General features: G+C 45.8%; 1 protein-coding gene across 2 annotated transcripts in view; it reads right to left on the bottom strand.

Annotated features, from left to right (window-relative positions):
- grin3bb (glutamate receptor, ionotropic, N-methyl-D-aspartate 3Bb) overlaps positions 1-13,793 on the bottom strand; it is a 72,549-nt gene that overhangs the window by 43,361 nt on the left and 15,395 nt on the right. For both annotated transcript variants that reach the window (XM_068015844.1, XM_068015845.1), the window contains exon 2: positions 1,319-1,917. In XM_068015844.1, the coding sequence (XP_067871945.1) occupies positions 1,319-1,917 (599 nt within the window). The remainder of the gene's footprint in view (positions 1-1,318; positions 1,918-13,793) is intronic.

Below are 13,793 nucleotides of genomic sequence, written 5' to 3'. Positions count from 1 at the left end.
ATATAATCAAATGGATTCTGTCTTTGCCGCCTCAAGGACCTTCTTCCTTTCCAACACTACAATGCCTTCCCTAATCAGTACTGCCATCCCATCTCCCTTTTTTCCTTCCCTAGCTTTCCTGAACACTTTGTATCCTAGAATATTAAGCATCCAGTCCTCACTATTTTTAAGCCACGGCATAATATTCCCACATGACTATTTATGCTTGTAGCTCACCAACCACACTTTGTGCGTTTACATATATGCATTGCAAAACTGTCTTTGTTTCCTTGTGGTCCTTCTTAGTCTGTTCCTATCTAATATGGTACTACTCCCTTCTCCATTACTATTCAACACTCTCTCTCCTTTATGTACTTTATTCCTCTTTTCTACTTCCATATACTGGTGCCGATCCCCCTGCCAATTTAGTTTAAACCCTCTCCAACCACACTACTGAACCTCCCTGCGAGGATATTGGTCCCAGTCCTGTTGAGGTGCAACCCATCCTTTTTGAGTAGATGCCTCCTGCCCCAGAACTGGTCCCAATGTTCCAGGAGTCTGAAACCCTCCCTTGTGCACCATGCCTCAAGCCACGCACTGATCCTTCCTATCTTCTTATTTCTACTTTTGCGAGCTCGTGGCACTTGGGAGTAATCCAGAGATTACTACTTTTGAGGTCTACTTTTTTAACTTTCTCCCTAGCTCCTGAAAGTCTGGCTGTAGGACTTCAATACCTGCTCTCTCTACATCGTTGGTACCGACGTGTACCACAACTTCTGGCTCACTCCCTTCCCCCGTTTAAATAACCCAGTTCAAAGGAAGATTGAGTAAAGCTGGCTGTTAGGTGGTACTGAGATGAACAGTCTGTGGACACTCAACTAACAGAGACAGCCGAAGTAGGTGCAACTTGACTGACCTTTAATTTATTATAGTAAATGTCAGTTTCTGCATCACAGCCAAGTAGCTTCTCACAATTAGCATTGACGGCTTAAAGAAAAACAAATCTCTTAGACCAACAGAAGGCTGCATATACCAAAGACACTTAAATATAATGAGAGTTTGGGGCATAACCATTTGATAATTATAAAACTAATTGACCAGAGATCCTGGGTTCAACCTATGGGCTGTTAATCTCTTGGCCCCTCCTCCCCACACCCCACCGTGCTCTGACAACCTGCTGACACTGCTTAAGCTAACATATCAATGGCCACTTGCGTGTGTTACTGGAAGGTGGTCAGTTGCTGTGGAACACAAAACTCCATCCACAGGAGAGGGTTGGAGAAAACAGGGGAAAGAGAAAAGTGAATTCATTGAAATCTTTTCATTAAAAGAGTTTTACCTCGAAAGATATTGACCTGAAGATAACGCCCCTTCTTTCTGTTTGTCATTACAGTTCACCATGCTTTGGATAAGCGTTGTATCTGGCCGAATAAACACTGCTGTTGATATGGCTCTAGCTATCAGCTCCACCGCATCCCTCACGTAATTTCCCAGAACTGGTTTGTTCACTTCGCCATAGGCAAGTAGACCTAGAGGTAGGCCTGTGGTTTGTAGCTCCTCGACGTTGAGCGGATGACCAATAACCCAGTGAAATTCAGGGGAAGTCAACCCCAACCCAGCTGCCGTTTCAAAGACGAAGCCAGAGCATTTGGCATTACTGCTAAACATCAAAACAGAAGTGGATGACTCCTTTAAATCATTCAATTTCTCATGTAAAAAACGAATGATGCCTGCATCATCCATGTCTGTTAAGTTGAGTAAAGCTCGTAGTTCAAAGTCAGAGTTGTTGCTGAGGTAGCTGAGGAACTTGGAGATATCCCAGCTGTGGCACACAATCACACTGACATCATACCAGGAGTTTGTTTTAAGGACACTGATGAGTAAGTCCATCATGGAGGTCACCGAGCTTTCCATGCTCATCTGGAGATGCAATGGATTCTGAAAAGTAAATTAGTTTCAGAATTAGGAGCTTGAGTTTGAAAACACGATTATTTAAAACATCAAGGATAAAAAAGGCATTTGAGCTTATCTCTCTTGGACTAAAACCAGCATGGCGCCCAACAAGGTCAACTCACCCAAACCCCTGTCCAACTCACCCAGCAACTCCCTGGGACCATTGTCCAACTCACCCAGCAACTCCCTGGGACCACTGTCCAACTCACCCAAACCCATGTCCAACTCAACCAGCAACTCACTGGGACCACTGTCCAACTCACCCAAACCCCTGTCCAACTCACCCAGCAACTCACTGGGACCACTGTCCAACTCACCCAAACCCCTGTCCAACTCAACCAGCAACTCACTGGGACCACTGTCCAATTCACCCAAACCCCTGTCCAACTCACCCAGCAACTCACTGGGACCACTGTCCAACTCACCCAAACCCCTGTCCAACTCAACCAGCAACTCACTGGGACCACTGTCCAACTCACCCAAACCCCTGTCCAACTCACCCAGCAACTCACTGGGACCACTGTCCAATTCAGCCAAACCCCTGTCCAACTCACCCAGCAACTCACTGGGACCACTGTCCAACTCACCCAAACCCCTGTCCAACTCACCCAGCAACTCACTGGGACCACTGTCCAATTCAGCCAAACCCATGTCCAACTCAACCAGCAACTCCCTGGGACCACTGTCCAACTCACCCAAACCCCTGTCCAACTCACCCAGCAACTCACTGGGACCACTGTCCAACTCACCCAAACCCCTGTGAAACTCAACCAGCAACTCACTGGGACCACTGTCCAACTCACCCAAACCCCTGTCCAACTCACCCAGCAACTCCCTGGGAACACTGTCCAATTCACCCAAACCCCTGTGAAACTCAACCAGCAACTCACTGGGACCACTGTCCAACTCACCCAAACCCCTGTCCAACTCACCCAGCAACTCACTGGGAACACTGTCCAACTCACCCAGCAACTCCCTGGGAACACTGTCCAATTCAGCCAAACCCCTGTCCAACTCACCCAGCAACTCACTGGGACCACTGTCCAACTTACCCAAACCCCTGTCCAACTCAACCAGCAACTCACTGGGACCACTGTCCAACTTACCCAAACCCCTGTCCAACTCACCCAGCAACTCACTGGGAACACTGTCCAACTCACCCAGCAACTCCCTGGGAACACTGTCCAATTCACCCAAACCCCTGTCCAACTCACCCAGCAACTCACTGGGACCACTGTCCAACTTACCCAAACCCCTGTCCAACTCACCCAGCAACTCACTGGGAACACTGTCCAATTCAGCCAAACCCCTGTCCAACTCAACCAGCAACTCACTGGGACCACTGTCCAACTTACCCAAACCCCTGTCCAACTCACCCAGCAACTCACTGGGAACACTGTCCAACTCACCCAGCAACTCCCTGGGAACACTGTCCAATTCACCCAAACCCCTGTCCAACTCACCCAGCAACTCACTGGGAACACTGTCCAACTCACCCAGCAACTCACTGGGACTACTGTCCAACTTACCCAGTGCCCGAATTGAATTCTTCTCACCCTCTGGTTCCACTAAGTTACGCAATTCCATACCTACATTTTTCTAAACCTCGGCTTTTGATAACCTGCATCTGAGATCGACACACCGAGGTAACTGGGGTGTGTTCCTGTGAGGAGTGAGTGCGCTCTATCAATTCCAAAAATGGAGGTTATCGGTAGTTTGGTTAGGAGCTCCATGTGTTAGGCACACAAAAAAACATTCCAAATGTTCACTACACTTTGAGTAACATTTTTTTTTCTAAGCAATATTTTAAATTTACTTTTCACTCATTTCTGGTTCTTCTGCTCTGACTGATTTTGAAGTAATTTAGTCACATCTCAACACTCTGGACATCAGATTTAGTGCTGGAGGTTCGACTGCAAGTTGCCTAAATCAAGAAACAAATGGCACCAATCCCACAGGCTGCTGACAAGGCTGGTAGCAACTCCACATTAACTCCCTCCATGGATGACTAACTTAAGAGCCATTTGAGGTCCCAACGGTGGCTTCCTTGCAACTGTGACCAACAAGAATCTGTGCCTTTGGGAGGAGGGGAGAAGTTGGGGAGGAATGAAAATATCTTCACCAGCATTCAGAGAAGTGAAATCTTGGTTTTGCCTCTGTATCAATGCATTTAAAATTCTTCAGGCGAGTAATTAATGATTTCTGATTCCATTTTCCCCTCCTCCCAATGCTTACAGCCTAATTAACTATGTTTGTAGAAACTGGGGTTTGATTATGAGACAACTATTGATCCAGACTCACTGTACTCCACACAGATTTATTCCTTGCCTGTTGTACAGTCTTTTACAATAAGAAATAGTGCCTGCTTTGAAGGAGCTTGAACAAGAATCTTATTGAAGCATTAATTCTGGTCGATGCTAAGGGACATGGTTTATGGATTGTTTTGAAGCTTCATGTCAGCACATGAAACATTGCAGACAGAGCAGAGTAGTAAATCTGACTGATAGAAGTCTTTGCTACCTTGTCATTTTGCATTGGAATTAAAGGGGGTCATGGTATAGCACCCTAGAGACAATGGACTGATGACCAATTTTCTCCCTTCCTCTCCTGAAGATGCTGAATCCATGGGGGAGAGAGGAAGGAGAAAGACAAAGTTCCCGGGTGAACTGAGAAAACCTGGAAGGGTTTAAACACACAGAGATGTTGTTTAACCACTAGATCACCAGCAGGGGGCAGCTGCTGAACACAGTAATGTACAAATCAGGAAAACCAGCAAATAAGATAAATGGACAATGAATGAGTTTTTGGTGATGTTGGTTGAGGGAGGATTGTTGTCTAGGCCACCTGCTCTTCTTCAAATAGTGCCATGGGATCTTTAGGACCCACCTAAAGCATGGAACAAGGGTTCTTGGTTTAAGATGGTGTTGCACAAGGAGTGTGCTTTCAAGCAGAGAGATCCACCATTGACATGCTGTTCTCCCTTCGTCAGCTACAGGAGAAATGCCGCGAACAATAGATGCCCCTCTACGTTGCTTTCATTGATCTCACCAAAGCCTTTGACCTCGTCAGCAGACGTGGTCTCTTCAGACTACTAGAAAAGATTGGATGTCCACCAAAGCTACTAAGTATCATCACCTCATTCCATGACAATTTGAAAGGCACAATTCAGCATAGCGGCGCCTCATCAGACCCCTTTCCTATCCTGAGTGGCGTGAAACAGGGCTGTGTTCTCGCACCTACACTGTTTGGGATTTTCTTCTCCCTGCTGCTCTCACATGCGTTCAAGTCTTCAGAAGAAGGAATTTTCTTCCACGCAAGATCAGGTGGCAGGTTGTTCAACCTTGCCCGTCTAAGAGCGAAGACCAAAGTACAGAAAGTCCTCATCAGAGAACTTCTCTTTGCTGACGATGCTGCATTAACATCTCACACTGAAGAGTGTCTGCAGAGACTCATCAACAGGTTTGCGGCTGCCTGCAACAAATTTGGCCTAAGCATCAGCCTCAAGAAAATGAACATCATGGGACAGGACGTCAGTAATGCTCCATCCATCAATATTGGCGACCACGCTCTGGAAGTGGTTCAAGAGTTCACCTACCAAGGCTCAACTATCACCAGTAACCTGTCTCTCGATGCAGAAATCAACAAGCGCATGGGAAAGGCTTCCACTGCTATGTCCAGACTGGCCAAGAGAGTGTGGGAAAATGGCGCACTGACACGGAACACAAATGTCCGCGTGTAACAAGCCTGTGTCCTCAGTACCTTGCTCTACGGCAGCGAGGCCTGGACAACGTATGTCAGCCAAGAGCGACGTCTCAATTCATTCCACCTTCGCTGCCTCCGGAGAATCCTTGGCATCAGGTGGCAGGACCGTATCTCCAACACAGAAGTCCTCGAGGCGGCCAACATCCCCAGCTTATTCATCCTACTGAGTCAGCAGCTCTTGAGATGGCTTGGCCATGTGAGCCGCATGGAAGATGGCAGGATCCCCAAGGACACATTGTACAGCGAGCTCGCCACTGGTATCAGACTCACCGGCCGTCCATGTCTCCGCTTTAAAGATGTCTGCAAACGCGACATGAAGTCCTGTGACATTGATCATAAGTCATGGGAGTCAGTTGCCAGCGATCGCCAGAGCTGGCGGGCAGCCATAAAGGCGGGGCTAAAGTGTGGCGAGTCGAAGAGATTTAGCAGTTGACAGGAAAAAAGACAGAAGTGCAAGGAGAGAGCCAACTGTGTAACAACCCCGACAACCAATTTTATCTGCAGCACCTGTGGAAGAGTCTGTCACTCTAATATTGGCCTTTATAGCCACTCCAGGCGCTGCTCCACAAACCACTGACCACCTCCACGCACTTACCCATTGTCTCCCAAGACAAGGAGGCCAAAGAAGACAAAGAAGAAGAAACAAGGAGTAGAAGGCAGACAAAATGGCATACAACTGCCAGTTGTTCCCCAAATTGTTCCTTCTAAAGTTCCAGGAGATGCAGCAAATACTCTGGCCGGAATTTAATGATGAGGCGTTGGCCAGGCCTGAAAAGCCAGTGGTGAGCCCGCCTTCATCGGGCCTGCAAGCCACGCTGCTATTTTGCATGACTCAGGCACTTAATTGGCGGCAGTCGGGGCTTCTACCCCTCTGAACCAATCAGATGGCCTTCAGCCCTTCAGACCCAGCAGTGCCACTGGGAGTGGTGGTCACTGCTGGGACTGCAGCTAGGAAGAGGAGAACCATGGATGTGGGCCTCCAAAAAGGTAAATAGGAGTTGGACCTCACCAGGGACAATCAGCTAGGCCCCGGCGAGGGGAGGGGGGATTTGTAGTGTAGGGCAGGGGAGACTGTTTTAGCAAGGGCGGCCCATGCTGCTGGGGGTGCCCTCCATGGCGCGCAGTGTGCCCGATCAGGAGGGCACCCCTCCAGACCACCAGGTATTACTAGGAGGCCTCCTCAGGTGCTGAAGTGCCTGTCCATTGCTACTAAAATACCAGCAGCGGTGGAAAGAAGCCCTTAAGTGACAACTAATTGGCCACTTAAGGACCTCAAGTAGCCTAAGGCAGGGCGGGACATCTGCCACCTCCCCTGCCGCTGGTAAAAACAGCGGGGGCAGGGAAGGCGATGGGCAGAGCACAGGCCATTCAGCCCAACAGGTCTATGCTGGTCTCTATACTCCACATGAGCCTCCTCCCACCTTACTTGCTCAGCATGTCTCGGGTTTTAACTCCAGCCAGTCAGCATTATGTTCAATGTGGGAAGAAAGGCTCTGATGATCCTGCCCTGTGACAAAGCTCCACAGAGAGGATGGGGAGGTACAGAGTAATGCTCTCATTTATACTATGAGGCAGGAAGTGGAGCACATTTTGAAACGGAAGATCAGGAAACAACACTGCAAAGGTTTGATGAATTAACTTTATTTCCAAAATGTAATTCAGAGCTGAATTTTAATCTTGGGGCAGATTTGCCATTGGAGGTGGTGAGGGGTGTGGTCAGGTCAGGACGGAACCTGACCTCAGCCCTAACCTTTTTCCTGGAGCTGTGCTCATTAGTTAAGCGGGGGTGGGGAGTGGAGGGTGGTGAGAAGAGGGGCGGCAGTCTTTCTGGAGATACCTTGAGTGATGGCAGGTCCTGAGGGAACCTGTAAGGACCTGAACAGAGGACCCCACTCCCACTCAGGCCTCTCCCTCCAACAGTTGCATGAATCGGTTTCACCCCCCCCCCCTCCCAGAACACTCGGATTTATAGCCGCCTTCTCGGTGGGTGGGCAGTCCCTGGGGTTGGTGGTATTAAAGGTGGGGAAATTGAGCAAGTTCATGGGCCCCATTTCTGATCTTATTTATGCATTGGGTAGGTGGCCAACCTGTTTGACTGACATTTTTTAAATTTGTTCCTGGAGCACAGTTTTCACTGGCAAGGCCAGCATTTATTGACCATCCCCAATTGCCCTTGAGAAGCTGGTGGTGAGCTGCCTTCTTCAGGTATGGGCGGCACAGTGGCGCAGTGGTTAGCACCGCAGCCTCACAGCTCCAGCGACCCGGGTTCAATTCTGGGTACTGCCTGTGTGGAGTTTGCAAGTTCTCCCTGTGTATGCGTGGGTTTCCTCCGGGTGCTCCGGTTTCCTCCCACAGCCAAATGACTTGCAGGTTGATAGGTAAATTGGCCATTATAAATTGCCCCTAGTATAGGTAGGTGGTAGGGGAATATAGGGACAGGTGAGGAGGTGGTAGGAATATGGGATTAGTGTAGGATTAGTATAAATGGGTGGTTAATGGTCGGCACAGACTTGGTGGGCCGAAGGGCCTGTTTCAGTGCTGTATATCTAAATCTAAATCTAAAAAGGAAATGATTAGCAAAGACAAATGTGGACTCAGTACAGGCAGAGACAGGAGAAATTATAATGGGGAAATAAGGAAATGGCAGAAAAACTAAACAAATATTTTGTGTCTGTCATCACAGAGAAAGATACAAAAAACCTCTCAGAAATAGAAAAGAACCAAAGAACTAGCAAGAATGAGGAACTGAAAGAAATTAGTGTTAGTAAAAAAATAGTACTGGAGAAATTAATGGGACTGAAAGTTGATAAATCCCCTGGACCTGATGACCTACATCCCAGAGTGTTGAAAGAGGTGACTGTAGTGATAGTGGATGTGTTGGTGATCATCTTCCAAAATTCTATCGATTCTGGAATGGTTCCTGCAGATTGGAAGGTAGCAATTGTCACCCCACTATTTAAGAAAGGAGGGAGAGAGAAAACGGGGAACAATAGACCTGTTAGGCATGACATCAGTAGCAGGGAAAATGCTCGAATCTATTATAAAGGATATGATAAGTGGACACTTAGAAAATAATGGTAGGATTGGGCAGAATCAACGTGAATTTATGAAAAGGAAATCATGTTTGACAAACCTGTTGGAGTTTTTTGTGGATGTAACTGGCAGATAAGAGGGAACCAGTGGATGTGGTGTATTTGGATTTTCAGAAGGTTTTTGATAAGGTCCCCACAGGAAGTTCGTAAGCAAAATTAGAACACATGGAATTGGGGGTAATATACTGGCATGGATTGAGAATTGGTTAATGGACAGAAAACAGAGAATAGGAATAAACGGGTCATTTTCAGGTTGGCAGGCTGTGACTAGTGGGGTATCGCAAGGATCAGTGCTTGGGTCCCAGCTAGTCACAATCTATATCAATGATTTGGATGTGGGGACCAAATGTAATATTTCCAAGTTTGCTGCTGAGACAAAACTAGGTGGGAATGTGAGTACAAGAGTAAAGAAGTCTTGCTGCAATTGTATAGAGCCTTGGTGAGACTGCACCTGGAGTATTGTGTACAATTTTGATCTCCTTACCTAAGGAAGGATAAACTTGCCATATTTCCTATGTTCCCATGTTCTTGAACAACTGCAATCCTATGGTATAGGTACATCCAACAGTGCTGTTAGGGAGGGCGTTCCAGGATTTTGACCCAGTGACAGAGAAGGAACAGCAATACATTTCCAAGTCAGAATGGTATGTGACCTGGAGAAGAACTTGCAGGTGGTGATGTTCCCATGCATCTTCTGCCCTTATCCTTCTAAGTGGAAGAAGTCACAGTTTGGAAGGTGCTGTTGAAAGAGGCATGGCAAGTTGCTGCAGTGCATCTAGTAGATGGTACACACTGCTCCTACTGTGTACCAGTGGTGAAGGGAGTGAATGTTTAAAGGTGATGAAAGGGGTGCCAATTAAATGGGCTGCTTTGTCCTGGATGCTGTCGAGCTTCTTGTGTGTTGTTGGAGCTGCACCCATCCAGGCAAGTGGAGAGTATTCCATCACGCTCCTGACTTGTGACTTGTAGATGGTGGACAAGCTTTGGGAAGTAAGGGGGTGAGTCACTTCCCACAGACTGCCCAACCTCTGACCTACTCTTGTAACCACAATATTTATGTGGCTGACCAGAAACTTAATTGGACCAATGGTAACCCCCAGGATATTGATAATGGAGTATTCAGAGATGGCAATGCCATTGAATAAAAACCAATAAACTATACCCATTGGAGTTTGGAAGAATGAGAGGTGTTCCTATTGAAACATAGAAGATCCTGAGTGGACTTGAAGAGGATGTTTCCTCTTGTGGGGGAGACTAAAACTAGGGGACACAGTTTAAAAAATAAGAGTCTCCCATTTAAGACTGAGATGAGGAGAATTTTCTTTCTCTCAGATGTTCATTAGTCTGTGGCATCTCTTCCCCAGAGAGCAGTGGCAGCTCGGTCATTGAATATATTCAAGGCTGAATTTGATAGATTTTTGAACAACAAGGGAATGAAGGGTTATGGAGGGCAGACAAGAAAGTGAAGTTAAGGCCACAGTCAGATCAGCCATGGTCTTATCGAATGGCGGAGCAGGCTGAAGGGGCTGAATGGCCTACTCCTGCTCCTAATTCTTGTGTTCTTGTGCTGTGAATATCAAGAGTGGGTTAGGTTCTCTCTTGTTGGAGATAGTCATTATCTGGCACTTGTGTGGGGCAAATATTACTTGCCACTTATCAGCCCAAGCCTGAATGATTGCCAGCTGTTGCTGCACACAGGCACAAACTGAGGAATTGCAAATAGAATAGAACACTTTGCAATCATCAGCGAGCATCCCCACGTCTGACCTTATGATGGCCATTGATGAAGCAGATGAAGATAGTTGGGCCGAGCACCCTGCCAGGGTGGTGGGAGAAATTTTCTTGGCAGTGCTAACAGGGCTTCCCCACCCCATTAAAGATGCAATAGCAGAGAGGAAACCATCTATTAACTTCTGAAAGGGTATCTCTTCTACCAACACATTCAGAGTGCAGGGAAGGTGAGTGAATCCAAAATCTCCATGATCTTGGCTGAAAACTTGAATTTGGCTGAAGCAAAAAAATGAGCACTTTCAGGACAGAACTGGGTTTGGTATTTCTGTCAAAAATCTGTGGCAAAGGCTATAAACAATCTCAGGGCTGACACTTGCCATAGACACCATCATGGGACATCACTCAGAGCTGATTAAATGCCTGGTAACTAGTTAGAGGCAGACTGAGGAGTCTGTCATAGCTGCACAAAAATCACAATTTAGGTGTGGGGCAGGAGGGAAATGGAATAATATTCCTAAGGAGAAAGTCCCAAAATATCTGTTCCCTGTACATGGTTGCTATGTCTTTTGGAATTATATGCTAGATATTTTCAGAGGTCAGCCACTTTCGTAAGTGGATTTAACATCCCCAGTGATCTGAAGTGCACCTGTTTCTGTCCCACATCCAGGTAAACAGTAATGAGACTCAAGGATTGTAACAGAAACCTCTTACTCCAGTTACTATCATGTGATTCTCCTCTCCTTGACAAGAAACTTAATATAAACCCTTACAAGATCAAAATCCAGGCTCTGAATCAAATATTATCCCCAATTGGAATACTGAATTCAGTCTGGACATCTCGCCTCAGGAGGATATATTGGTCTGGATGTAGTGCACAGCAGATTCACCAGAATTATACTAGAGATTAAATTATGAGGACACGTTGCACAAGCTTGGTTTGTACACCTTTAAGTATTGAGGGGCAATCTAATCAAGGTGTTTAAAATGATAAAGGAAGTGATAGGGTAGATAAAGGAAAACTATTTCTTCTGGTGGAGGAATTCAGAAGAAGGGGCTATATTCTTAAAATTGGAACCAGACCATTTAGGAATTAAATCAGGAAGGACATCTCCCTACAAAGGGTATTGGAAATCTGGAACACTCTCCCCCAAAACGATAGTGGGTGCTGGATCAAGTTAAGCTTTTAAGACTGAGATCAATAAATTTTTAATAGGTAAGGGTATCAAGGGATATTGAGCAAAGACAGGTAAATGGAGTTGAAATATAGATCAGCCATGACCTAACTGAATGACAGAGCAGGCTTGAATGGCTGAATGGCCTACTCCTGTTCCTACATTCCTAATAGGAAACATTGGCCCAGATTTTGCTGGAGTGGGGAATCTCAAGGCATGCCTTGTTAAACTTGATTGTGCATTGAACCATAGAAAAGTTACAGCACAGAAGGAGGCCATTCAGCCCATCATGTCTGCACCAGCTGAAAAACTAGCTGCCCAATCTAATCCCACCTTCCAGCACCTGGTCCGTAGCCTTGCAGATTACAGCACTTCAGGTGCATGTCCAGATACCTTTTAAAAGAGTTGAGGGTTTCTGCCTCCACCACCATTCCGGGCAGTGAATTCCAGACACCCACCACCCTCTGGGTAAAAATGCTTTTCCTTATGTCCCCTCTAATCCTTCTAACAATCACCTTAAATCTGTGCCCCCTGGTAATTGACCTCTCTGCTAGGGGAAACAGGTCCTTCCTGTCTACTCTTTCTAGGCCCCTCAATTAAGTCACCCCTCAGCCTCCTCTGTTATATGGAAAACAACCCTAGCCGATCCAATCTTTCCTCATTGCTGCAACTTTCAAGTCCTGGCAACATTCTTGTAAATCTCCTTTGTACTCTCTCCAGATCAATTATGTCCTTCCTGTAATGTGGTGACCAGAACTGTAAGCAATACTCCAGCTGTGGCCTAACCAGCATTTTATACAGTTCCAGCATTACATCCCTTCTTTGGTATGCTATACCTCAGCCAATAAAGGAAAGCATTCTATATGCCTTCTTCACCACTTTATCGACCTGTCCTGCCGCCTTCACGGACCTGTGCACATGCATTCTAAGGTCTCACTTCTTCTACCCCTGTCAATATCCTCCATGTTTAGGTTTTAAAAATTTTTGCTCACAAAGTTTCTGGAAGTGTGCACTGATAATGGTGCAGCAAAGGAAACAGGGTGTCTGGGACCTTGTTGAACAATGGGATTAAAGGATTGAAAGAAAAACAGAGGAAAGACTGATAAGGAGGGTGAATTCAATCCCAAATCAGTTGTAGAAAGATAAATACAGGGAAAGAAAGATTGGATTAAGAGCGAGAGAGAGACAGAAAAGAAAAGTAAGGAAGAAATGTAAAATGCTATTTTGAAAATCTCCCAACAATAATTCACAACCTGAAGAAATGAGATCAGCACTTAATTGTTCACTTTCTGGGCCAGAGAGGTTGATTGGCAATCATTATCAATTATCATGTTGTTAAAGGATACTTATGCTGTTAATTACCAGACTTAATTTTCTGAAATGAATTTAATGGGCAATTAATGTGCAAATTCAGTACACGAAAAGCAAGGGGAGTTTAAGGAAGAGATGTTTTTGTGAAGCTAACAGTGAAGTGAGGCAAATCGACCAGCAACATGTGGTAATTTGCAATTCACAGAGTATCTTGCTGACCGATTTTCACATTAATAGCTGTGTGTATTCATTCACCTGACACTTTTTTTTAAAAACACAAGTTCTGGGCCATTATAACACACTGAATTTCTCTACTCTCTATACATAAATGAATGAAAACACAACATTAAATATGCACTCTAAGACATAAAATCACTTCCTACCCTGTGGAACAGGCTCTATTTGAAATCTTGCTCAGCTGTTTGGCTGGCTGACACATCACGTAAATGCAAAGTTCTCACTTGGAGGCTGCAGAACTGTAACTAATTCTTGACAAACCTACAAAGTTCAATTTCATCCTGTAATTGGAGATTCCTGGTCACTACCGTATGTCAAAATATAGTACAGGCAATCAATAACCCTGTTCCCTTCTCAACGATCTCAGGCATAGCTGTCAATCAAACCCACTACCCAGGCTGTGCCAGATTTTAGATCTGCACCTGACTGACTTGGGACCAGCTCTGCAGACATGCTTACAAATAGGAATATGATCCAAACCCCTCAGAAATTATACTGAAATAAGAAGCTGCAAATCCCTTATCAATGGTAAGTGGATAAATAATCATTAACAATT

This window comes from Heterodontus francisci, chromosome 36 (assembly GCF_036365525.1).
Source record: "Heterodontus francisci isolate sHetFra1 chromosome 36, sHetFra1.hap1, whole genome shotgun sequence".
In the NCBI taxonomy this organism is placed as follows: Eukaryota; Metazoa; Chordata; class Chondrichthyes; order Heterodontiformes; family Heterodontidae; genus Heterodontus; species Heterodontus francisci.
This window is presented reverse-complemented; position numbering and strand designations above follow the sequence as displayed.